Source organism: Globicephala melas, chromosome 3, assembly GCF_963455315.2.
Source record: "Globicephala melas chromosome 3, mGloMel1.2, whole genome shotgun sequence".
NCBI classification, from domain to species: domain Eukaryota; kingdom Metazoa; phylum Chordata; class Mammalia; order Artiodactyla; family Delphinidae; genus Globicephala; species Globicephala melas.
Genome location: NC_083316.1, coordinates 163,792,785 through 163,818,242, shown reverse-complemented (window position 1 = coordinate 163,818,242; position 25,458 = coordinate 163,792,785). Strand labels below are relative to the sequence as shown.

Below are 25,458 nucleotides of genomic sequence, written 5' to 3'. Positions count from 1 at the left end.
GTCATGTTAGTTTCAGGTGTACAGCTCCATGATTCAGTTATATATATATATTCTTTTTCAGATTCTTTTCCCTTATAGGTTATTACAAAATATTAAGTATAGTTTCCTGTGCTATACGGTAGGTCCTTGTTGGTTATCTATTTTATATATAGTAGTGTGTATATGTCAGTCCCAAATTCCTAATTTATCCCTCCCTCCCCTTTCCCCTTTGGTAACCATTAGTTTGTTTTCCATGTCTGTGGGTCTATTTCTGTTTAGTAAATAAGTTCATTTGTATCTTTTTCTTTTTCTTTCTTTTTTTAAGATTCCACATATAAGTGATATCATATGATATTTGTTTTTCTCTGTCTGGCTTACTTCATTTAGTATGATAATCTCTAGGTCCACCCATGTTGCTGCAAATGGCATTATTTCATTCTTTTTTATGGCTGAGTAATATTCCATTGTATATATATACCACAGCTTCTTTATTCATTCATCTGTCTATGTACATTTAGGTTGCTTCCATGTCTTGGCTATTGTGAATAGTGCTGTTATGAACTTTGGGGTGCATGTATCTTTTTAAAAAAATTTTATTGGGGTATAATTGATTCACAATGTTGTGTTAGTTTTGGGTATACAGCAAAGTAAATCTGTTATACAAATACATATATCCACTTTCTTTTAGATTCTTTTCCCATATAGGCCATTTTTAGATTCTTTTCCCATATAGGCCATATAGGCCATTCCCATACAGAGTATCAAGTAGAGTTCCCTGTGCTATACAGTACAGGTCCTTATTATTACATATAGTAGTATGTATGTGTTAATCCCAATCTTCCAATTTATCCCTCCCCTCCCCTTTCCCCCCAGTAACCATAAGTTTATTTTCTACATCTGTAACTCTATTTTGGTTTTGTAGATAAGTTCACTTCTAGCCTTTTTTTTAGATTCCACATGTAAGCAATATCATATGATATTTGTCTTTGTCTGACTTACTTCACTCAGTATGAGAATCTCTAGGTCCATCAATGTTGCTGCAAATGGCATTATTTTGTTCCTTTTTATGACTGAGTAGTATTCCATTGTATATATATGTACCACATCTTCTTTATCCATTCCTCTGTTGATGGACATTTAGGTTGCTTCCATGTCTTGGCTAATGTGAATAGTGCTGCAGTGAACATTGGGGTGCATGTATCTTTTCAAATTATGGTTTTCTCTAGATATATGCCCAGGAGTGGGATTGCAGGATCATACAGTAGGCTTATTTTTAGTTTTTTTAAGCCTCCTCCATACCATTCTCCATAGTGGCTGTACCAGTTTACATTCCCAACAACAGTGTAGGAGGGTTCCTTTTTCTCCACACCCTCTCCAGCATTTATTATCTGTTAGACTTTTTGATGATGGCCATTCTGACCAGAGTGACGTGATACCTCTTTGTAGTTTTGATTTGCATTTCTCTAATAATTAGCGATGTTGAGTGCTTTTTCATGTGCCTGTTGGCCATCTGTCTGTCTTCTTTGGAGAAATATCTATTTAGATCTTCTACCCATTTTTTGATTGGGTTTTTTGATTTTGAGCTGTATGAGCTGTTTGTATATTTTGGAAATTAATCCCTTGCATTTGAAAATGCAAATATTTTCTCCCATTCTGTAGGCTGTCTTTTTGTTTTGTTTATGGTTTCCTTTGCTGTGCAGAAGCTTTTAAGTTTAATTAGGTCCCATTTATTTTTTTTTGTTTTTATTTCCATTACTCTAGGAGACAGATCCAAAAAGATATTGCTGTGATTTATGTCAAAGAGTGTTCTGCCTATGTCTTCATCTAGGAGTTTTATAGTATCCAGTCTTACATTTAATTCTTTAATCCATTTTGAGTTTATTTTCATACAATGGAATATTATTGGGCCTCAAAAAGGAAAGAAATTCAGACACCCGCTACAACATGGATGAACCTTGAGGACATCATGCTCAGTGAAATAAGCCAGATGCAAAAAGACAAATAGTGTATCATTTCCACTTATATGAGGTCCCTAGAGGAGTCAGATCCACAGAGACAGAAAGTAGGAGAGTGGGTGCCAGGGGCTGGGGGAGGGGGATGGGGAGTGAGTGTTTAATGTGGAGAGAGTTACACTTTTGCAAAACAAAAATGTTCTGGAGGTTGGTTGCACAACATTGTGAATATACTTAACAGGACTGAACTGTACACTTAAAAAGAGTTAAGATGGGCTTCCCTGGTGGCGCAGTGGTTGAGGGTCTGCCTGCCGATGAAGGGGACGCGGGTTCGTACCCCAGTCCATGAGGGTCCCACGTGCTGCGGAGCGGCTGGGCCCGTGAGCCATGGCTGCTGAGCCTGCGCGTCCAGAGCCTGTGCTCCGCAGCGGGAGAGGCCACAGCGGTGAGAAGCCCACATACCGCAAAAAAAAAAAAAAAAAAGATGGTAAATTTTATATTATATGTATTACAATTTTTTAAAAAATCAGGGATATGAAATTGTTGAAAACGGAGCGATCTCAGAGCTGCCCAAAAGGAGTACAGCCAAGGCTAAAGGTAAGGATGAGCTGCTGTATGGCCTGGAGCTGGCGATTTTGTGCGGGACCTGGCCTGGCAGCTCAAGCTGCAAGCAAGGACCCTCCGGCACCCAGCTCCCTGTTTGATGAAGGAAGGTTTAAGAGAACGGGCTCCTGCAGGGCAGATGCTTGCTCTCAGCTCATGGTCGTTCCTGTTTGTCCTTTGATATTTGTGTCTGCAACCTCTGTTTGTTTGGCAGCACTGAGTGGTATTCGGGATCTTAGTTCCCAGACCAGGGATCGAATCTGTGCCCCTGGCAGTGCGAGTGCAGAGTCTTAACCACTGGACCGCCAGGGAAGTCCCTGGTCTGCAACCTCTGGGCAGAGAATTTTGCCTGAAAGGGACTTTGGAGGTGACCTGGATGAAGCCCATTGTGCTATGTCTTTGCATGCCAGCTTTGCCTTCTTCAGATTTGCAGGCTTTTTTTTTTTTTTATGGCTCACAAATTGTAGTTTATTGAATTTTTAGACACATATAGAATAATTAAGCATTACAAATTTGTTTTAACATTTCTGTTGAAAAAACTTTAAAGTGTATTACATACATTCTTTAGTTTCATAACCACAATACACTCTATGATGTTTAATTTTTCATGGTAACAAAGGGCTTTGAATATTAATCAGTATACTAAATATTAAACTATTATAATAGGTACAAGAGATTTCCTAGTACAGTATTCGTACTTTAACCCAATAGCGCCCTACAGATGAGGAAGATAATGTATAGAGGTTATATGACTTGCCCAAGGTCCCATGGCTAGTAAACAGAGCCAAGTCTCCTGTGAAGTGCCTTTATCCATTATACTATGACTTCTATGCATACAGAAGAAATGAGAGACGAGATCAGCTTCTAATCCTGGTAATGTTGCTAGACGAGCTGTTTTGAGTAGATTCCTGATAGGTCTCACTACCATAAAATCAGAATGAAGAAAGCACAAGTGTACAAACCATAGAATTTTTTTTTAAAATTTAAATCATGGCGTAGGTAGATGGAGGCATGGGTCAGGGACTTAAAGAAAGAAGAGTGAAGGCAGGGACAGAACATTCCAGCCACACAGCCATGTCACTTCCGAAACAGGTTTACCTGCGGGGGTCTCCGAGTGCAGCCAGAGGAAGGAGGTGTCTTTTGTTCACAGTGAAGATGGATTAAATACTCAACCTGGGGACTTCCCTGGTGGCACAGTGGATAAGACTCCACGCTCCCAATGCAGGGGACCCGGGTTCGATCCCTGGTCAGGGAACTAGATCCTGCATGCATGCCGCAACTAAGAGTTCGCATGCCACAACTGAGGAGCCTGTGAGCCGCAACTAAGGGGCCCGCCTGCTACGACCCGGTGCAACCAAATAAATATTAAAAAAATAAAACCTCAACCTGGTGGCTTCCCCCTGCAATCCTCACCCCCAGGGCTACCTGCATCAAGGCCACCCTTCCATTGCTGTGGGGGACTTACAAGCTGGTGCACTGACATGTCCAATGAGAGGAAAATCACTTTGATTTTAAGTGGTCAGGTGGTTAAATGGAGAACACAGGAAACCTGCAGGCGTGAAACCTTAAGTTAATAATATCTCGGGATTTCCCTGGCAGTCCAGTGGTTAAGACCCCGCGCTGCCACTACAGGGGGCGCGGGTTCCATCCCTGGTTGGGGAACTAAGATCCCGCATGCCATGTGGTGTGGCCAAAAAAAAAAAAAAAAAGAAGAAAAAGAACATATCTCACCAGTATCCTAGTCTGGAAATTGCTGTGAAACAAATGTTTTTTAAATTTTTTTTACTTTTTATTTTTTTTAAAGATCATATTTTTAAAAAATTTATTTATTTTTGGCTGTGTTGGGTCTTTGTTGCTGCGCACAGGCTTTCTCTAGTTGCGGTGAGAGGGGGCTACTCTTTGTTGTGGTGCACGGGCTTCTCATTGCAGTGGCTTCTCTTGTTGCGGAGCACAGGCTCTAGGTGCGCAGGGTTCAGTAGTTGTGGCTCGCGGGCTCTAGAGCGCAGACTCAGTAGTTGTGGCTCATGGGCTTAGTTGCTCCACGGCATGTGGAATCTTCCCAGACCAGGGATCGAACCCATGTCCCCGGCACTGGCAGGCAGATTCTTATCCACCGTGCCTCCAGGGAAGCCCTCTCCACATGTTAATGCGTGTCGGGCAGTATCTCACTGTGGTTTAGATTTGCATTTCCCTAATGATTAGTGTTGTTGAGGAAATATTTTTTACATTGGAAATGATTTCAAGGTGACAGAAAAGTATCTAAGCTTATATAACCGCCAGCCACTTGTTTTCAGAGATGACAGGGATGCTCAACTTGGTTCTCATCCATCTTCTGTGCTGTAGCATGACTTCTTTTTTCTTCAAAAACTGAAAATACACACACCTGGGCTGGGCCCAGTGCACCTGGACACACAGGTTCAGCTGCTGGGGAGGGCCGATGGCAGCTGCAAAACCACTTCTGACACGTGATCCCCAGGAAGCTCAAACTCTTCATGTAGGCAGAAGCCAGCTGTGCTGAGAGGCCGGCTTTCTCTCCCCAGGCCCCACTGGTCCACCCTTTGCCTTAAGGCCAGCTCCTTCTCTGGGTGTCACCTGCAGCATCTTTCTAGCCAAGGACAGCTTTTCAGGCTCTGGCTTCTTGCTACACACTCTGCCTTCGGAGAACTTACCACAGGGAGATTGTAGAGGGATTTGTACATTCAGGTTTCTCATGTTACGTCCCCAGACCTGACATGTAGACATCAGTGACCTGGTCTGTCTTCTATGCTGGAGAAACGTCTGCTCAACTCTGGCCACCATACTAATTAAAAACATAGTTCTAAACTGTTTATTTTCAACTTCAAAAATACATTACAGGGACTTCCCTGGTGGCGCAGTGGTTGAGAGTCCGCCTGCCGATGCAGGGGACATGGGTTCGTGCCCCGGTCTGGGAAGATCCCACATGCTGCGAAGCAGCTGGGCCCGTGAGCCATGGCCGCTGGGTCTGCGCGTCCAGAGTCTGTGCTCCGCGGCGGGAGAGGCCACAGCAGTGAGAGGCTCGCGTACTGCAAAAAAAAAAAAAAATTACATTATTATTAGTGTTACCAATTCAACATGTGTTTAGATTTATCCAGTTACCACTTTTTTTTTTTGCTCAACATTCCTTTTTGGTTCTCAGTCCTTCCCTCTCAGATCACTTTTTGTTCTGCTTGAAGAATGTCCTTTTTAAAAAAATTTCTTATACCATTTTATTTTTTTAATTATTATTTTTTATTTATTTATTTTTGGCTGCGCCCCGCAGCATGTGGGATCCTAGTTTCCCCGACCTGGGATCTAACCTGTGCACCCTGCAGTGCAAGTGGGGAATCTAAACCACTGGACCGCCAGGGAAGTCCAGAACGTCCTTTATGGAGGTCTGCTAGTGGCAAACTCTCTCTTTTTATTTGAATGAAAATGTCTGCCTTTTACTATGTTCTTTTTTTTATTTAATATTTATTCATTTGGCTGCGTGGGCTTTTTAGTTGCAGCGTGCGGGCTCTAGTTCCATGACTAGGGATCAAACCCGGGCCCCCTTCTTTGGCAGTGTGGAGTCTTAACCACTGGACCACCAGGGAGGTCCCTTTTACTATGTTCTTGAAAGTTGTTTTCAGTGCAAAGTTGACTTTGGTTTTTCAGAATCCAAAATTTGTTTACTTATTGAAGATATGATTCCTTCTCTTCTGGTTTCCAGTGCTGCTTCTGCAATGTCAGCGCTCTGTATAATTGTTCTTATTCTACCTGATCTGAAAGTCATCTCTTTGTTTTAGATATTCTACAGTTTTATTACAATTGGACTACATGTGGAGTTTTGGGGTTTTTGTTTGGTTTTTTTGGCCACGGCAGGCGGCATGAGGGATCTTCCCTGACCAGGGATCAAACCCACGCCTCCTGCAGTGGAAGGGCGAAGTCTTAACCACTGGACCACCAGAGAAGTCCGGAGTTATTATTTTGATAAATTTAAAATTGAAGTGTAACACTGTATAGTGAAGAATTACCCAAAGAGAGGTCTGGCCTCTGTCCTAGCTCCTGGGAGGTAACCTCTAAACCCTTGGGATTCTCTAAGTGATAGGATGTATTGGCTATTATTGGAGAGCCCCTCAGAACACACTGTTTTTGCTGTTAGTTTCAAGTGTACATCAAAGTGACTCAGTTATACATATATATAATCTCTTTCAGATTCTTTTCCATTATAAGTTATTACAAGATATTGAGTATAGTTACTTGTGCTATACAGTAGGTCCTTGTTGTTTATCTATTTTATATATACTAGTGTGTATATGTTAATCCCAAACTCCTAATTTATCTCCTCGCATCCTGGTATCCCCTTTGGTAATCATGTTTGTTTTCCATATCTGTAAGTCTATTTCTGTTTTGTAAATAAGTTCTTTTGTATCATTTTTTAAGATTCCACATATAAGTGATATCATATGATATTTGTCGTTCTCCTTCTTCACTTAATATCTAGGTCCATCCATGTTGCTGCAAATGGCCTTTCATCCTTCTTTATCGTTGAGTAATATTCCACTGTGTGTATATATATACCACAGCTTTATCCATTCATCTGTTGATGAACATTTAGGTTGCTTCCATGTCTTGGCTATTGTGAATAGTGCTGCCATGAACATTGAGGTGCATGTATCTTTTCGAATTAGAGTTTGCTCCAGATATATACCCAGGAGTGGGGTTGCAGGATCACAATGTAACTCTATTTTTAATTTTTTAAGGAACCTCCATACTGTTCTCTATAGTGGCTGTACCAATTTACATTCCCACAAACAGTGTAGGAGGGTTCCCTTTTCTCCACAGACTCTCCAGCATTTATCATTTGTAGACTTTTTGATGATGGCCATTCTAACTGGTGTGAAGTGATATCTCACTGTAGTTTTGATTTGCATTTCTCTAATAATGCCTGTTGGCCATCTGTATGTCTTTTTTGGAGAAATGTCTATTTAGATCTTCTGCCCATTTTTTGATTGGATTGTTTGTTTTTTTGATATAGAGCTGCATGAGTTGTTTGTATATTTTGGAAATCCATCCCTTGTTGGTAGCATCATTTGCAAATATTCTCTCCCAGTCTGTAGGTTGTCTTTTCATTTTGTTTATGGACTCCTTTGCTGTGCAAAAGCTTTTTTTTCTTCTTAATTTTTATTGGAGTATGGTTGCTTTACAATGTTGTGTTAGCCTCTACTGCACAACAAAAGGAATCAGCCATACACATACAGATATACTCTCCCTTTTGGGCTTCCCTCCCATTTAGGTTATCACAGTGCATTAGGTAGAGTTCCCTGTGCTATACAGTATGTTCCCATTAGCTGTCCATTTTATACATAGTATCAATAATGTATATGTGTCAATCCCAGTCTCCCAATTCCTTCCACCCCACCACTTTCCCCCCTGGTATCCATACATTTGTTCTCTACATCTGTGTCTCTATTTCTGCTTTGCAAATAAGATCATCTATACCATTTTTCTAGATTCCACATATGTGCGTTACTATACGATATTTACTTTTCTCTTTCTGACTTACTTCACTCTATATGACACTCTCTAGGTCCATCCACATCACTACAAATGACCCAATTTCATTCCTTTTTATGGCTGAGTAATATTCCATTGTATACATATACTACATCTTCTTTATCCATTTCTCTGTTGATAGATATTTAGGTTGTTTCCATGTCCTGGCTATTGTAAATAATGCTGCTATGAACATTGGGGTGTGTGTGTGTTTTTGAATTATGGTTTTCTCAGGGTATATGCCCAGTAGTGGGATTGCTGGGTCATATGGTAGTTCTATTTTTAGTTTTTTAAGGAACCTCCATACTGTTTTCCATAGTGGCTGTATCAATTTACATTCCCACAAACAGTGTATGAGGGTTCCCTTTTCTCCACACCCTCTCCAGCATTTATTGTTTGTAGATTTTTTGATGATAGCCATTCTGACCAGTGTAGGGTGATACCTCATTGCAGTTTTGATTTGCATTTCTCTAATAATCAGTGATGTTGAGCATCTTTTCATGTGCCTCTTGGCCATCTGTATGTCTTCTTTGGAGAAATGTGTGTTTAGGTCTTCTGCCCATTTTTTGACTGGGTTGTTTGTTTTTTGATATTGAGCTGTATGAGCTGTTTGTATATTTTAGAGATTAATCCCTTGTCAGTTGCTTCGTTTGCAAGTATTTTCTCCCATTCTGACGGTTGTCTTTTCATCTTGTTTATGGTTTCCTTTGCTGTGCAAAAGCTTTTAAGTTTAATTAGGTCCCGTTTGTTCATTTTTGTTTTTATTTCCATTACTCTAGGAGATGGATCAAAAAAAAGTATTGCTGTGATTTACGTCAAAGTGTTCTGCCCATGTTTCACAGTATCTGGTCTTACGTTTAGGTTTTTAATCCATTTTGAGTTTATTTTTGTATATGGTGTTAGACGGAACACACTTGACAGTTTAAGCTAACTTGGTGACTCATGGTGGGCCCCTGGATTGTTTATGCTAACTCAATGACTCGTGGTGGGTCCACGCCAGAAACACCAACCATGTAATTAGATGGATAGGGTTGGCGTCACGCGATATCCAGCGAGGGGAGGTGGGGACGGGGGCTGGAGATTCAGCCATGTGGGCAATAATTTGATCATGTAAGTATTCAATCAATGATTCCTACCTAAGAAACCCCAGTAAAAGCTCTGAACACTGAGACTTGGGTATACTTTCCAGGTTGGCAATAAACTCTGTGTATTGTTGCAGATGTATGTGTCTGGAGGATAATGTATCCCTGAGGACAAGAGAAACTTCTCGATGTTAAACCTCCATTGTCAATGCCATGGTCAATGCTGGAGAAACATTTCCTCTGAGATGCATTGGGCTACTTTTTTATATATGACCTATATGTTTTTTGTTCTTAATCCCTCCATTACGGTCTTCTTTGGTGTTTGATGGGTATTTTCCCTAGTGTGCCATTTTAATATTATTTTTTTTGGCCGCGCCATGCGGCATATGGGATCTTAGTTCCCCCACCAGGGATCAAACCCACACCCCCTGCACTGGCAGTGTGGAGTCTTTTTTTTTTTTAATATTTACTTATTTATTTGGCTGAGCCAGGTCTTAGTTGAGACACGCAGGGTCTTCGTTGCTGCATGCGGGATATTTAGTTGCAGCATGTGGGACCTAGTTCCCTGACCAGGGATCGAACCCAGGCTCCCTGCATTGGGAGTGTGGAGTCTTAATCACTGGACCACCAGGGAAGTCCCATAACCACATTTTTTGAGAATAAGATCCATATTGCTCCCCATTCCCCACCTGGAGATAGCATCAGACCCACAGGTTAAGTAAGGGCTCTGTCCCACGAGACTGGCTCCCAGTCTCTTTGATGCCAATCGCAAGTTCAGGTTGTCACCTGTGCTTCTGACCAACTGGCTATAAATCAGAGGTTACCCACGACCCCTCCTTGGGTTCGATTAATTTGCTAGAGCGGCTCACAGAACTCAGAGAAACATTTTACTTACTATATTACCGGTTTCCTACAAAGGCTATGAAAGGACCCAAATTGACAGCCAGATGAAGAGATACACTGGGCGAGGTGCTGAACGCAGGGGCTTCTGTCCCTGTGGAGTTCGGGGCTCAGCACATGGATGCGTCTGGTTCACCGATCCCATCCTTTTGGGTTTTTATGGAGGCTTCATCACATAGGCATGATTGATGAAATCATTGGTCAGTGGTGATTGATTCAACCTCCAGCCCCTCTGGAACTGAATGTTCCAGACAGGGTTGGTTCTGTCAACGAGTTCCCATCCTCAGGTACTTTCCAACAGTCGCCTCATTAACATAAACTCAGGTGTGTCGAAAAGCGCTTGTTAGGACTATCAAGACACCTTTATTGTTCTTATCACCTAGGAAATTCCAAGAGTTTTAGGAGCTCTGTGCCAGGAATGGGGATGAAGACCAAATATGTAGTCCTTATTATAAATCACAATATCACAGGGCACAATTTGAATGTAGAATCAATTACAAATACCAGATTAATTGGATGTGGGAGGTGAGAGAAAGCCAGGCAGTGAGGCTGACTCTGCGAGTGTGGGCCTGAGCACCCGGAGGGATGGAGCTGCTTTGGATGGACAAACAAGGTTGTTATTACTAGTTTTTATTTTTAATTTAATTTAATTTAATTTTGCTTTTTTTGGGTCCCAGCGTGTGGCTTGTGGGATCCTAGTTCCCTGACCAGGGATCAAACCTGGGCCCTCGGCAGTGAAAGCGCAGAGTCCTAACCGCTGGACTGCCAGGGAATTCCCTATTAGTGTTTTTTAAATGTAAAGTATTAACTTTAAAATAATTAAAAATCATTCACATTTTGGTCATTCGTCTCTGTGAACACGTTTCAAATTCTAAACCAAAGGGTCCTATCGGTGGTTCAGGTGAATTCATTTAGTTGACTAGTGTTTGCTGAGCACCTATTACACACCAGGCACTATTACAGACACACGGGATACATTGGTGAACAACACAAAGACTCTGCTTGGCGGGGGGGCACGAAGGACAGAGGCTGTTGGCACAGTCAATACATGATTGACATAGTAAATAAGGAAATCAGAGAGTGTGTTAGAAAGTGGTAAGTGCTATGGAGAAGGGCGGCTGGGAGAGCTGAGTGCTGACGGAGGGGTTGCAATACTGAATAGGGTGATAGGAGTTGTTGAGACTGGAGCAAAGGTCTATGGGAGCTGAGGGAGGGACTTCCCTGGCGGTCCAGTGGTTAAGACTCCACACTTCCACTGTAGGGGGCATGAGTTCGGTCCCTGGTCGGGGGAACTAAGACCTCGCATGTCATGCAGAGCGGCCGAAAATAAAAATTTTAAAAATAAAAATGAATAAAGGAGCTGAGGGAGGAGTGATGCGGATATCTGGGGAAAGAATGCTCCAGGCAGAAAGACTGCAGGTGCAAAGGCCCTGTGGCAGGACTGCGCCTGGCAGGCTGGAGGAGCAGTGAGGAGGCCGGTGTGGCTGGAATGAGTGAGTGGTGGGGACTGGCGGAGGCGAGGGCAGGGGGCCTTGAGGACCATGGTCGGGACTTCAGCTGAGGTCAGTGCAGCCACTGAGGCTAGTCCTTCTAGCCTAAGAAGATTCCAGAAGCTCTGATTGCAAGAAATGCTGTATTTACCTTGCCCTAGAAATATAATCCATGGCTTCTTCCACTTTATTCTTTGGGAAATTTTAAATATGGAGAAAAAAATCTAAGTCCAGGATGTAGGGGAGTCTGGTAGAGCACAGCAGGCCACTTCAAGACGTTTGATAACAGCACATCCAAGGGACCAGCAGATGACTGTTAAAAGGAAAACCAGCCTTGGAGCCACTGAAGGTGCAGCTTTCCTTCCCCTGGCTCTCACCAGCGAGGTCTCCCAGCGGTAATTACCGCATGTGCACGCTGACTCAGGGCCCGGCTGGCACTTTGTAATTCCATCCTGTCCTGTGAGCTTCAGCACTGATCTCAGAAGCGCAGACAATGAGCATCATGATGGAGGCATGCACGTCCCTTCCATAAACACAGCGGTCATGATCTCCATCAGATAAAAACGATCTCCAGGGTTCCCCAGGGTGCCTGGATAAGCCAGCAGAATCAAGTCTCAATTATCCTGGGCTGAGGCTTCTCACACTGTCTCTCAGCCAGCACCTGAGGATCTGGGCTGTGCTCATCAGAGGTTAGCTGGATGGCTTGGATTTATTACGGCTTACGAGGTTTTTAAAAAGTTGAGGTAAAGTATGCATAACAGAAAACTGACCATCTGAACCATTTTTCAGGGTACAGTCCGTGGCATTAAGCACATTCACATTGCTGTGCAGCCATCACCACTATCCATCTCCAGAACTCGCGTCTTGCAAAACTGAAACTCTGTCCCCATTAAACACTCACTCCCTACCGCTTCCCTCAACCCCTGACCCCCACCATTGTCCTTCCTGACTCTGCAGTTGACTGTACTTTAGGGACGTCATATACCATGTGGAATCATATGGCATTTATCCTTTTGCACTTATAATGTCATCCATGGTGTAGCAGGTGTCAGAATGTCCTTCCTTTTGAAGGCTGAATAATATTCCATTGTATGGATGGACCACGTACATCTGAGGATGGATGTTAGGGTTGCTTCCACCTCTTGGCTATTATGAATAATGCTGCTTTGACCATGGGTGTACAAATATCTGTTTGAGTTCCTACTTTCAATTCTTTTGGATCTATACCTGGAAGTGGGATTGCTGGATCACATGGCAGTTCTATTTCTAATTTTTTTTTTTTTTTTTTGGTGGTACGCGGGCCTCTCACTGCTGTGGCCTCTCCCGTTGTGGAGCACAGGCTCCGGACGCGCAGGCCCAGCGGCCATGGCTCACGGGCCCAGCCGCTCTGCGGCATGTGGGATCTTCCCGGACCGGGGCATGAACCCGTGTCCCCTGCATCAGCAGGCGGACTCTCAACCACTGCGCCACCAGGGAAGCCCCTATTTCTAATTTTTAAAGGGATCTCTATACTGTTTTCCACAGCATCTGCACCATTTTACATTCCCACCAACAGTGCACAAGGGTTCCAATTTCTCAGCATCCTCTCCAACACTTGTTATTATTATTTTTCTGATAGTAGCCATCCCAATAGTGCGAGCTGGTAGTTACTCCTGAGTTGTTGTTGTTTTTTTTTTAACTATCATTTATTTATTTGGCTGCGCTGGGTCTTAGTTGTGGCACGCAGGATCTTTGTTGATGCGTGCCGGCTCTTCGTTGTGGGATGTGGGATCTTTGGGGTTTTTTTTAACATCTTTATTGGAGTATATCTGCTTTACAATGTTGTGTTAGTTTCTGCTGTATAACAAAGTGAATCAGCTATACAAATCCATATATCCCCATATCCCCTCCCTCTTGGGCCTCCCTCCCACCCTCCCTATCCCACCCCTCTAGGTGGTCTCAAAGCACCAAGCTGATCTCGCTGTGCTATGCAGCTGCTTCCCACTATCTGTCTTACATTTGGTAGTGTACATATGTCAATGCTAATCTCCCAGTTCGTCCCAGCTTACCCTCCCCCGGCCATGTCCTCAAGTCCATTCTCTACACCTGTGTCTTTATTCCTGTCTTGCCCCTAGGTTCATCAGAACCATTTTTGTTTTTTTTTAGTTGCGGCATGTGAACTCTTAGTTGTGGCATGTGGGATCTAGTTCCCAGACCAGGGATCGGACCCGGGCTGCCTGCATTGGGAGGGCAGAGTCTTAGCCACTGGACCAGGGAAGTCCCACTGCTGAGTTTTCAGAGGCTGCTTCTGCCTTCATGGAAGTGTGTCTCGGGTTTATAAAATCATTAAAAGACCTGGTAAGCAGCCCCAGGGAGAAGTAAGAGCCAGATGAACCCAGGACAGTGAAACTCTTCTCCGGGAGAAGCAGCGCCACTGAGGCCCACCCCACGGTGCCTTTCCCAGGGTCACCTGGTGACAAGAGCTCATGCGTGGGCCATGTTGGAGGAACACCAGCTTGGGCAGAGATGGGTTTCGTTTCTTCAGTTCACGGTTGGACAACCTGTTCTGCCACAGTCTCACGGATGCCACTCCCAGGCTTAATTTGCACTGCAGAATGAGGTCAGTGGAAGAAAGGGAGGAGACGACACACGAGAGGCAAAGGGGAGGTGGATGGAAGGGGGCCGGGCAGGACGGCCACCTGGTTTTGTCACATCCACGCCCTGCTGCAGGCTCCCCTGGCCACGTGTGTGTGTCTACACAGACCCCAGGGCTGGGGGACGATCATTTCGGCCGTGATCCTCTTATGAACAGGAGAAGGTAAAAGGATGCTTAGAAGCTACCCTAAATCAGGTCCCTAAATCAGTGCTTCTCCATGGGGGATGATTTTACTTCCAAGGGACATCTGATCATGTCTGGAGATATTTTTTGGTGGTCAGAACCCTGAGGGGGGATTTTTTTAGTTAGGAAAATTTTTATTTCAAAAAGTATTGAGGGCATCCTAAAACCTTAAACAGGATTCTGGACACTGTAAACTTATAGAACAGACAAATATGCCAATCTGCCTCCTCTCTGGGGCTGGAACTGGATGTTGGACTGGAGGAAGGGTGTCCTTTATTACATAGCAGTCTCTGAAGTCATAAAAATAGAGAGTACTTTATAATAGTAGATCAGCATTAAATACTAGCCACTGAATTTTCATAACTGAATTTGTCTTATAGACTAAGTCTGCACATCCACCGTGTAGAGACAACCGCAACCCCCAGGTTGGCCCAGCCTCTGTCCCCAAATCTGTCCCCAAATCAGTGTACAGACATCTGTCAGTGGTAGGGCTCCAAGCCTAGAACTCGCACCCACGGGAGGGGAGGGAAGGAGACAGATGTTTCTGAAGGATCCTCCGCGATCCTGGACCCCCACCTGGAAGCTGAAGGGACCTGCTGGTGCTGAGGCTGCTGCCTCCCTTTCCTACCCTTGATGGGGTCCTGATGGTGGGGACCTGGGTGGTTCTAGAGAGTGGACATGGAGGAGAGTGGACCCACAGGAGAGGGATGCAAACCCCGCCCCATCTCCCTTCACTGGCCCACACAAAGCCAACCATCATTGGAGAGGCCGCCAGACGGCAGGATAGTCAGCTGCGTGGTGCTCAGTCACGGAGAAGTAGCAAAAAGAAGAGAAAGACCAGGAACCCAGGACACTGGGCCCCCTGCCACAAGGGAGCTTCTACAGGGAAGATCAGACAAAGGCCTGAGCCCCAAGGTGGCACCAGTGAGGGAGCCTGGGCTCTGGCCTTTGGTACTGACCAGTGATGGATGGATGCCAGGGTCACTGCTCAACGCCCTACAGTCCCTACAGTGCACAAGACAACCCACAGTGACGCTGAGGTCGAGAACCCCTGCCTGACACCATCTTCTAACAGACCCTTGAGAAAAAGGCCCTGACACGGGCCAAAACCCAACACACACCGCCTGCTGATTTTCTTCCACAGAAGGGGGTGAAATGCTACATTGTAGATGTTTTCAGTTTGCACTCCCTGTGGCCAGCTCCACCCTGGCAAAGTAGAGAAAACAGAGCTTCTCTGCCAGCTCTGAGGATGGTGATTGAACCTGTCTGTATGTCCACACCAAAGGTGTCCAGCAAACTATGTCCTGGTGCCCATGTGTTCCTAGTCTATTTTGGTGATGTGATGGTTAATTGTATGTGTCAACTTGGCAGGGCTGTGGTGCACAGACATTTGGTCAAACGCTATTCTGGACGTTCCTGTGAGGGTGTTTTTGGATGAGATTCACATTGAAATCAATAGACTTTGAGCAAAGCAGATTGCTCTTCACAACGCAGGTGGGCCTTTTCTAATCAGCTGAAGGCCTGAACAGAACAAAAGACTGACTCCCACCCCCACCCCCAAGCAAGAGGGAATTCTGCCAGCAGACAGCCTGCAGGCTGGAACTGCAGTATCAGCTCTTCCTGAGTCCCCAGCCTGCCAGCCCACCCTGCAGATTCTGAACTTGCCAGTCTTCTTAATCACCTGAGCCAGTTCCTTAAAATCAATCTTGAATGAGTCTGCTCATGCTGTCATACCAACTCACCATAAACTAGGTGACCTCAAAAACAGAATAAAAATTTTCTTTTTCTTTTTCTTTTTGGCTGCGCCACACAGCTTGTGGGATTTTAGTTCCCCGACCAGGGACTGAACCTGGGCCCCCAGCAGTGAAAGTGCCACCAGAGAATTCCCAGAAAAAAATTTTTTTTCACAGTTCTGGATGCTGGGAAGTCCCAAGATCGAGGTGCCAGACAACAGAGTTTCTAGTGAGGGCTCTCTTCCTGGCTTATAGACGGCCACCTTCTTGCTGTATGCTCACATGGCAGAGATAGAGACGGAGATGGAGACGCAGAGAGACAGATTAAGACTGTTCTCTGGTGTCTGTTCTTATAAGGACACTAATCCTATCATGTCAGAGCCCCACCCTTATGACTGCATTTAAACTTAATTACCTCCTTGCAGGCCCATCTCCAAATACAGTCACATTAGGGGTAGGAGTTTCAACACGAATTTTGGGGAACACAATTCAGTCCACAGCAAATCTCTTTCTATCCATGTACACATCCTATTGGTTCTGTTTCTCCAGGGGAACCCTGACTATGGAGGTGAGATGAGATTTTCTAAATAAAGCAACACAGGCACTGTTTGTCACAGACAACTGAGCACAGGTGACAATGGTCACCTAGGGTTCCCCTCCCCTCTATGGCTCTGTGTATAACCTGCAGGCAGCCAACTCTCACCCCTATCTCTAGCTCTGCATTTTCCTCTGCGCCCATCATTGGCAGCAGCAGTTAAGGGCACGACCACCAGAGTCCACCTGCCTGGCTGTGACTAGGCCAGCTCTGCCAGGACAGTGGTGACCTTGGGTAGATTATTAACCTCTCTGTGCCTCAGTTCCAACTACAACGTGGGGGCAATGGTAGGAGATGCAGCAAAGGGTGTGGTGAGGGTCATGTACATATATGGATACGGACGTACAGTTTTTAAATGAACAGACTTTGTTTTTTAGAGAAGTTTTAGGTTTACAAAAAATTGAGCAAATAGTAGAGAGTTCCCATGTATCTCCTCTCCCCACCAGTCCTCCACCCCATAGTTTCCAGTTTCCCTAATTGCCCTCCACCCCATAGTTTCCAGTTTCCCTAATTATTAACATCTTGCATTAATGTGAAACATTTGTTACAATTGAAATTGGTTTACAACTGAATCAATATGGATACATTACTATTAACTAAAGTTCACGGTTTACATTAGGGATCACTCATGTTGTATATTCTACTTTTTTAATAGGCTTTATGTTTTAGGGTAGTTTTAGGTTCACAGCAAAATTGAGCAGGAAGTACAGAGATGTCCCCTATAGCCCTGGTCCCCCCCGCCGCATGCATAGCCTCCCCCACTGTCGACATCCCCCACCAGAGTGGTATATTTGTTGCAATTGCTGCACCTACACTGACACATCATCATCACCCAGAGTACACAGTTTATATTAGGGATCACCCTATGCTGCACAGTCTGTGGGTTTGGACAAATGTCTAATGACATGTATCCATCATTACTGCATCACACAGAATGGTTTCACTGCCCTATAAGTCCTTTGTGTTCTCCCTCTTCCTCCCACCCTTCCCCCCAAACCCCAGGGAGGGGGAGGTCTCCTTTTACTGTCTCCGGTTTTGCCTTTTCCAGAATGTCATATAGTTAGAATCACACAGTATGTAGCCATTACAGATTGGCTTCTTTTCACTCAGAAATACAGATTTAAGTTTCCCCCATGACTTTTTGTGGCTTGATCTTATTTTTCTTTAGTGCTAATATTCCATTGTCTGGATTTACCACAGTTTGTTTATCCTTTCGTTTATCGAGGGACATCTTGGTTGCTTCCAAGTTTTGGCAATTACGAATAAAGCAGCTAGAAACATTCATGGGCAGATTTCTGCATGGACCTAAGTTTTTAATGCATTTGGGTAAATACCTAAGAGCACAATTGCTGGATGATAAGAGTATGATTAGTTTTGTAAGAAACTGCCAAACGGTCTTCCAAAATGGTTGTACCAATTTGCACTTCTACTAAATTTTTTTTTTGGGGGGGGGTACATGGGCCTCTCACCATTGTGGCCTCTCCCATTGCGGAGCACAGGCTCCGGACACACAGGCTCAGCGGCCATGGCTTATGGGCCCAGCCGCTCCACAGCATGTGGGATCCTCCTGGACCGGGGCACGAACCCGTGTCCCCTGCATCGGCAGGTGGACTCTCAACCACTGCGCCACCAGGGAAGCCCTACTACATTTTAATTTACATATTCACGGTTTAGAATAGCAGCTGGTACCCAGGAAGTGCTATGCAAGTGTTAGCTATTGTTGCTAATATTAATTTCTGGTCCTTTAATGGTGCCTACCTTTAGCACACACCCTTTGGCTTGCTAAGCTCATCCTTTCAACACCTTTGAAAAAGGATTCCCTCCTAAGCCTCCCTATTCCTCCCAACAGAGGAAGCATGTCTAACCAGTCTCAGGCAGGGACAGAAGTTAAATCTAAGCCAAGTCCTTGTGTAGGAAGCCAAGGAGAGAGGCAGAGAGAGAGCATTCAGGCTGAGGAATCATGGGCAAAGGCTGCGGGACTAGAAAAGGACAAAATGGGACCTGCAGTTGGATGTGCACGGCTGCTGTTTCCAAGCAGGTAGAGGAAGATTTGCAAGGGGGGAGCGGCGGGGGGATAGGCAGGGCCTTGTGGGCCACTTTACAAAGTCAGGGCCTCGTTCTGAGCCACTCAAGGGTTTATTTAAAGTAAACACATAATATTTATACATGGACTCAGCCCCAAAGGGTGTAAGCGTCTGCCTTCCTGGATCACAGCTCCTCCTAGGGACCAGCCCAGAGCTGTGCTTAGAGAGGGCCCACCCCCTACCCAGACGTTTGACCCACAACAAGCTTTTGTTTTTTTTGAATTTTTATTTTTTATTGGAGTATAGTTGATTTACAATGTTGTGTTAGTTTCAGGTGTACAGCAAAGTGATTCCATTATACATATACATAACATCTATTCTTTTTTCAGATTCTTTTCCCATATAGGTTATTACAGAGTATTGAGTAGAGTTCCCTGTGCTATACAATAGGTCTTTGTTGATTATCTATTTTATAGATAGTAGTGTATATGTCAATCCCAACCTCCTAATTTATCCCTTCCCCTCACCTTTCCCCTTTGGTAACCATAAGTTTGTTTTCTCTATCTGTGAGTCTGTTTCCGTTTTGTAAATAAGTTCACTTGTATCACTTTTTTAGATTCCACATATAAGTAATATCACATGATAATTTGTCTTTCTCTGTATGACTTACTTCACTTAGTATAATAAGGTCCATCCAGATTGGTTCAAGATGGCAGAGTAGAAGGACGTGCTCTCACTCCCTCTTGTGAGAACACTGGAATCACAACTAACTGCTGAACAATCATCGACAGGAAGACACTAGAACTCACCAAAAAAGAAACCCCACATCCAAAGACAAAGGAGAAGCCACAATGAGACGGCAGGAGGGGCGCAATCACAATAAAATCATATTCCATAACTGCTGGGTGGGTGACCCACAAACTGGAGAACACAGAAGTCCACCCACTGGAGTGAAGGTTCTGAGCCCCACGTCAGGCTTCCAAACCTGGGCGTCCAGCAACGGGAGGAGGAATTCCTAGAGAAGCAGACTTTGAAGGCTAGCGGGATTTGATTGCAGGACTTCTACAGGACTGGGGGAAACAGACTCCGCTCTTGGAGGGCACACACAAAGTAGTGTGCGCATCGGGACCCAGGGGAAGGAGCAGTGACCCCACGGGAGACTGAACCAGACCTACCTGCTAGTGTTGGAGGGTCTCCTGCAGAGGTGCGGGGTGGCTGTGTCTCACCGTGAGGACAAGGACACTGGCAGCAGAAGTTCTGGGAAGTACACCTTGGCGTGAGCCCTCCCAGGGTCTGTCATTAGCCCCACCAAAGAGCCCCGGTAGGCTCCAGTGTGGGGTCGCCTCAGGCCAAACAACCAACAGGGAGGGGACCCAGCCCCACCCATCAGCAGACAAGCAGTTTAAAGTTTTACTGAGCTCTGCCCACCAGAGCAACAGCCAGCTCTACCCACCACCAGTCCCTCCCATCAGGAAACATCCACAAGCCTCTTAGATAACCTCATCCACCAGAGGGCAGACAGCAGAAGCAAGAAGAACTACAGTCCTTCAGCCTGTGGAACAAAAACCACATTCACAGAAAGATAGACAAGATGAGAAGGCAGAGGGCTATGTATCAGATGAAGGAACAAGATAAAACCCCAGATAAACGATGAAATTAAGTGAAGATAGGCAACCTTCCAGAAAAAGAATTCAGAATAATGATAGTGAAGATGATCCAGGACCTCAGAAAACGAATGGAGGCAAAGATCGAGAAGATGCAAGAAATGTTTAACAAAGACCTAGAAGAATTAAAGAACAAACAAACAGAGATGAACAATACAATGATTGAAATGAAAAATACACTAGAAGGAATCAATAGCAGAATAACTGAGGCAGAAGAACGGATAAGTGACCTGGAAGACAGAATGGTGGAATTCACTGCTGCGGAACAGAATAAAGAAAAAAGAATGAAAAGTAATGAAGACAGCCTAAGAGACCTCTGGGACAACATTAAACACAACAACATTCACATTATAGGGGTCCCAGAAGGAGAAGAGAGAGAGAGAGGACCCGAGAAAATATTTGAAGAGATTATACTCGAAAACTTCCCTAACATGGGAAAGGAAATAGCCACCCAAGTCCAGGAAGTGCAGAGAGTCCCATACAGGAGAAACCCAAGGAGAAACACACCGAGACACATAGTAATCAAACTGGCAAAAATTAAAGACAAAGAAAAATTATTGAAAGCAGTAAGGGAAAAATGACAAATAACATACAAGGGAACTCCCGTAAGGTTAACAGCTGATTTCTCAGCAGAAACTCTACAAGCCAGAAGGGAGTGGCATGATATACTTAAAGTGATGAAAGGGAAAAACCAAGATTACTCTACCCAGCAAGGATCTCATTCAGATTCAATGGAGAAATCAAAAGCTTTACAGACAAGCAAAAGCTAAGAGAATTCAGCACCACCAAACCAGCTCTACAACAAATGCTAAAGGAACTTCTCTAAGTGGGAAACACAAGAGAAGAAAAGGACCTACAAAAACAAAACTAAAACAATTAAGAAAATGGTAATAGGAATACACATATCGATAATTACCTTAAACATGAATGGATTAAATGCTCCAACTGAAAGACACAGGCTTGTTGAATGGATACAAAAACAAGACCCATATATATGCTGTCTAAAAGAGACCCACTTCAGACCTAGGGACACATAGAGACTGAAAGTGAGGGGATGGAAAAAGATATTCCATGCAAATGGAAATCAAAAGAAAGCTGGAATAGCAATACTCATATCAGGTAAAATAGACTTTAAAATAAAGACTATTACAAGAGACAAGGAAGGACACTACATAATGATCAAGGGATCAATCCAAGAAGAAGATATAACAATTATAAATATATATGCACCCAACATAGGAACACGTCAATACATAAGGCAACTGCTAACAGCTATAAAAGAGGAAATCGACAGTGACACAATAATAGTGGGGGACTTTAACACCTCACTTACACCAATGGACAGATCATCCAAACAGAAAATTCATAAGGAAACACAAGCTTTAAATGACACAATAGACCAGATAGATTTAATTGATATGTATAGGACATTCCATCCAAAAACAGCAGATTACACTTTCTTCTCAAGTGTGCATGGGACCTTCTCCAGGACAGATCACATCTTGGGTCACAAATCAAGCCTCAGTAAATTTAAGAAAACTGAAATCATATCAAGCATCTTTTCTGACCACAACGCTATGAGATTAGAAATCTATTACAGGGGAAAAAACCGTAAAAAACACAAACACACGGAGGCTAAACAATATGTTACTAAATAACCAAGCGATCACTGAAGAAATCAAAGAGGAAATCAAAAAATACCTAGAGACAAATGACAATGAAAACACGACGATCCAAAACCTATGGGATCACAATCTGAACCTAATCAAGAGGAAACATCCAGTGAAGTCAAAGTGAGGGACAGATTACAAAGTAGCTGGTTTGTAATTTTCTAAAGTGTCAGGGCGGTCAGGGAAGACTGAGAATCTGTTCCGGACTGAAGGAGGCTGGGGACAGCACAACCAAACCTGTGATTCTGGACTTAATTTTTTTTGTTATAAAGGATATTGTGGGGAAAATGCGTAAAATGTAAAAGGAGCCTGAGAATTAAAATGGTAGCATCACGGTTAAGTATCACTGTTAATTTCTTTTTTTTTTTTTTTCTAATGTTACGCGGGCCTGTCACTGTTGTGGCCTCTCCCATTGCGGAGCACAGGCTCTGGACACGCAGGCTCAGTGGCCATGGCTCACGGGTCCAGCCGCTCCGCGGCAGGTGGGATCCTCCGGGACCGGGGCACGAACCCGCGTCCCATGCATCGGCAGGCGGACTCTCAACCACTGCGACACCAGGGAAGCCCAATAAAGCTATTTTAAAATAAAACCTAAAAAAAATTGTGGTAAAATACACATAACAAAAAATTTACCATTTTAAGTGTACAGATTAATGGCATTAAGTTCAACCACAGTGTTGTGCAAACATCACCACCATCCATCTCCCGAACTTTTTTTTTTTTTTACGGTACGCGGGCCTCTCACTGTTGTGGCCTCTCCCGTTGCGGAGCACAGGCTCCGGACGCGCAGGCTCAGCGGCCATGGCTCACGGGCCCAGCCGCTCCGCGGCATGTGGGATCCTCCCGGACCGGGGCACGAACCCGTGACCCCTGCATCGGCAGGCGGACTCTCAACCACTGTGCCACCAGGGAAGACCCCATCTCCAGAACTTTTTCATCTTCCCAGACTGAAACTCTGTCCCTATTAAACACTCACTCCCCATCCTCCTTTCCCTCCCCCAGCCCCCAGTAACCTCTATTCACTTTCTACCTCTATTAATTTGCCTGTTCTTGATACCTCATATAAGTGGAATCATAACAGTATTTGTTCTTTTGTGTCTGGCTTATTTCACTGAGCATAATGTCCTCAAGGTTTATCCATATTGTAGCATGTCAGAATTCCTTCCTTTTTAATGCTGAATAATGTTCCATTGTATGGATGGACTACATTTTGTTTATCCAGTCATCGATTGATGGACACTTGGGCTGCTTCCACATCTTGGCTGTTGAAAATAACGCTGCTATGAACATGGGTGTGCAAATATCTGTTCAAGTCCCCAGTGGTAATCTTTTGCAAAATGATAGTATAATATCACAGCCTGGAGAGAGAAATACATATTTTTCCCATTACTCCCCCTTGCCCCCCAGCTTTATTGAGATATAACAGGATATTGGCATGGATACAGTTCACTGATCTTATTCAGATTTTCTCAGGTTTGCTTGTACTCATTTGTGTGTGTGCCTGTGTATTAGGTTCCATTCAATTGTACCACCTGTGTGGGTTTGCATATCCATCACCACAGTCAAGAAACGAAACAGTTTCAATACCATAAGGATTCCTAGTGCTGCCTTTTTATAATCACACACACACCTCCTCTGGCAACTGATAATCTGTCCTGCATCTCCAAAATGTTGCCATTTCAAAAATGTTACATAAATGGAATCATACAGTATGGCTTTCTCTCTCTCTCAGCGTGACTGCATAATTCCCTGACATTACTTCATTCAGGTTGTCCAATGGATCAATAGCTCATTCTCTGTAATTGCTGAGGAGTCATCCACGGTACAGATGGACCACAGTTTGTTTACCCAGTCACCTGTGTGAAGGATGCCTGGGTTGACCCCAGTTTGGGGCTATTACAGATAAAGCTGCTATGAATATTCATGCACAGGTTTTGCGTGAACATTCATTTTTATTTCTCTGGGATTAAGACCTAGGAGTACAGTTACTGGGTCATATGATAGTGGTCTGTTTAGTTTCTTCTGAGGCTGCCAAACTGTTTTCCAGAGTGGCTGTACCATTTTACATCCCCACCTGCAATGTATTATTCCACGTGTATTCCAATGTATTCCAGTTTCTCCACATCCTCACCAGCATTCGATGTTGTCACTAATTCTTCTTCTTTTTTTTTTAAAGGGAACTTTATTATTTTTATTTATTTTTTTGGCTCCTTTGGGTCTTCCTTGCTGAGCAGGCTTTCTCTAGCTGCAGCGAGTGGGGGCTACTCTTCGTTGCGGTGCGCGGGCTTTTCATTGCAGTGGCTTCTCTCATTGCAGAGCATGGGCTCTAGGCTCGTGGGCTTCAGTAGTTGTGGCTCACGGGTTCTAGAGCACAGGCTCAGTAGTTGTGGCGCACGGGCTTAGCTGTTCCGCAGCATGTGGGATCTTCCCGGACCAGGGCTCAAACCCGTGTACCCTGCATTGGCAGGCGGATTCTTAACCACTGCGCCACCAGGAAGCCCACTAATTCTTATTTTAGCCATTCTGATAGATGTGTAGTGATTTCTCATTGTGGTCTTAATTTACATTTCCTTAATGGCTAATGACACTAAACATCTTTTCGCGCACTATTTGCCATCTGGATATCCTCCTTGGTGAAATGCCTAAATATATCAAGCCTAGCCCCAATCATATGTTTGGCTTATATATGTATATGTGTGTGTGAAAAATGTACTGTGATTATTCTTGATGGAGGTCCAAAGTGTAATAATTCCAAACTAGTGTTTTAGAAGAGCTTAATAAATTCAACCTAAAATAAAACACTTTTAGACATATTTATAGTTAGAATAAAAAACCTATCGAATTATGACAAATGTGGGGAGTTAGGTTTTGCCCTGTAGCTGCAGGAAGTGACATGATTTAGTGCAAGTGTAACATGATATGGTGGTCATTTGCTGAGCTGAGTTAAAACCTGGGCTTCCGGCTAAAAGAAATCTATTGCCCTGGGTTTATAATTTGGAAGGATGGCTGCTTGTTCTCTGCACAACGCATCTCACTGCTTGATTTGGGGAAATCGTTTTCTTGTGATGCCCATTTTTCAGGGCAGGAGGTCATGTTTGAGGAATAAATATATGTTTGGTTAATAAATAAGCAGTTTCATGCCTAAGGAAGATCTGAAGAGATTACTCAAAAAGTACTCACTTTACTGTGGCAACTGAAGAGGACGCATTTCACATTTTCACCTGCTGGACGTGTGTAAGCATTTTATTTCAAGCCCTTGACGTTGAGTCAAAAGAGAGAAGTTCATTTTCTCTGCAATGGTTCATTTTAGGTGTCAGTTTGGCACATGGTGCTTAGCTGTTTGGTTGAACACCAGCTTAGATGTTGCTGTGGAGATTTTCATAGATGTGATTAATGTTTAAATCATACTGAGG

The 25,458-nt window shown here is 44.0% G+C and overlaps 1 protein-coding gene across 1 annotated transcript in view; it reads left to right on the top strand.

The window, feature by feature from the left end:
- LOC115865209 (GTPase HRas-like) overlaps positions 1-22,380 on the top strand; it is a 51,344-nt gene extending 28,964 nt beyond the window's left edge. Inside the window, exon 6 of the mRNA XM_060297121.1 lies at positions 19,391-22,380. Coding sequence (XP_060153104.1) covers positions 19,391-19,395 — 5 coding nt within the window. The 3' untranslated portion in view covers positions 19,396-22,380. The remainder of the gene's footprint in view (positions 1-19,390) is intronic.
- The last annotated feature ends 3,078 nt before the right edge of the window (positions 22,381-25,458 follow it).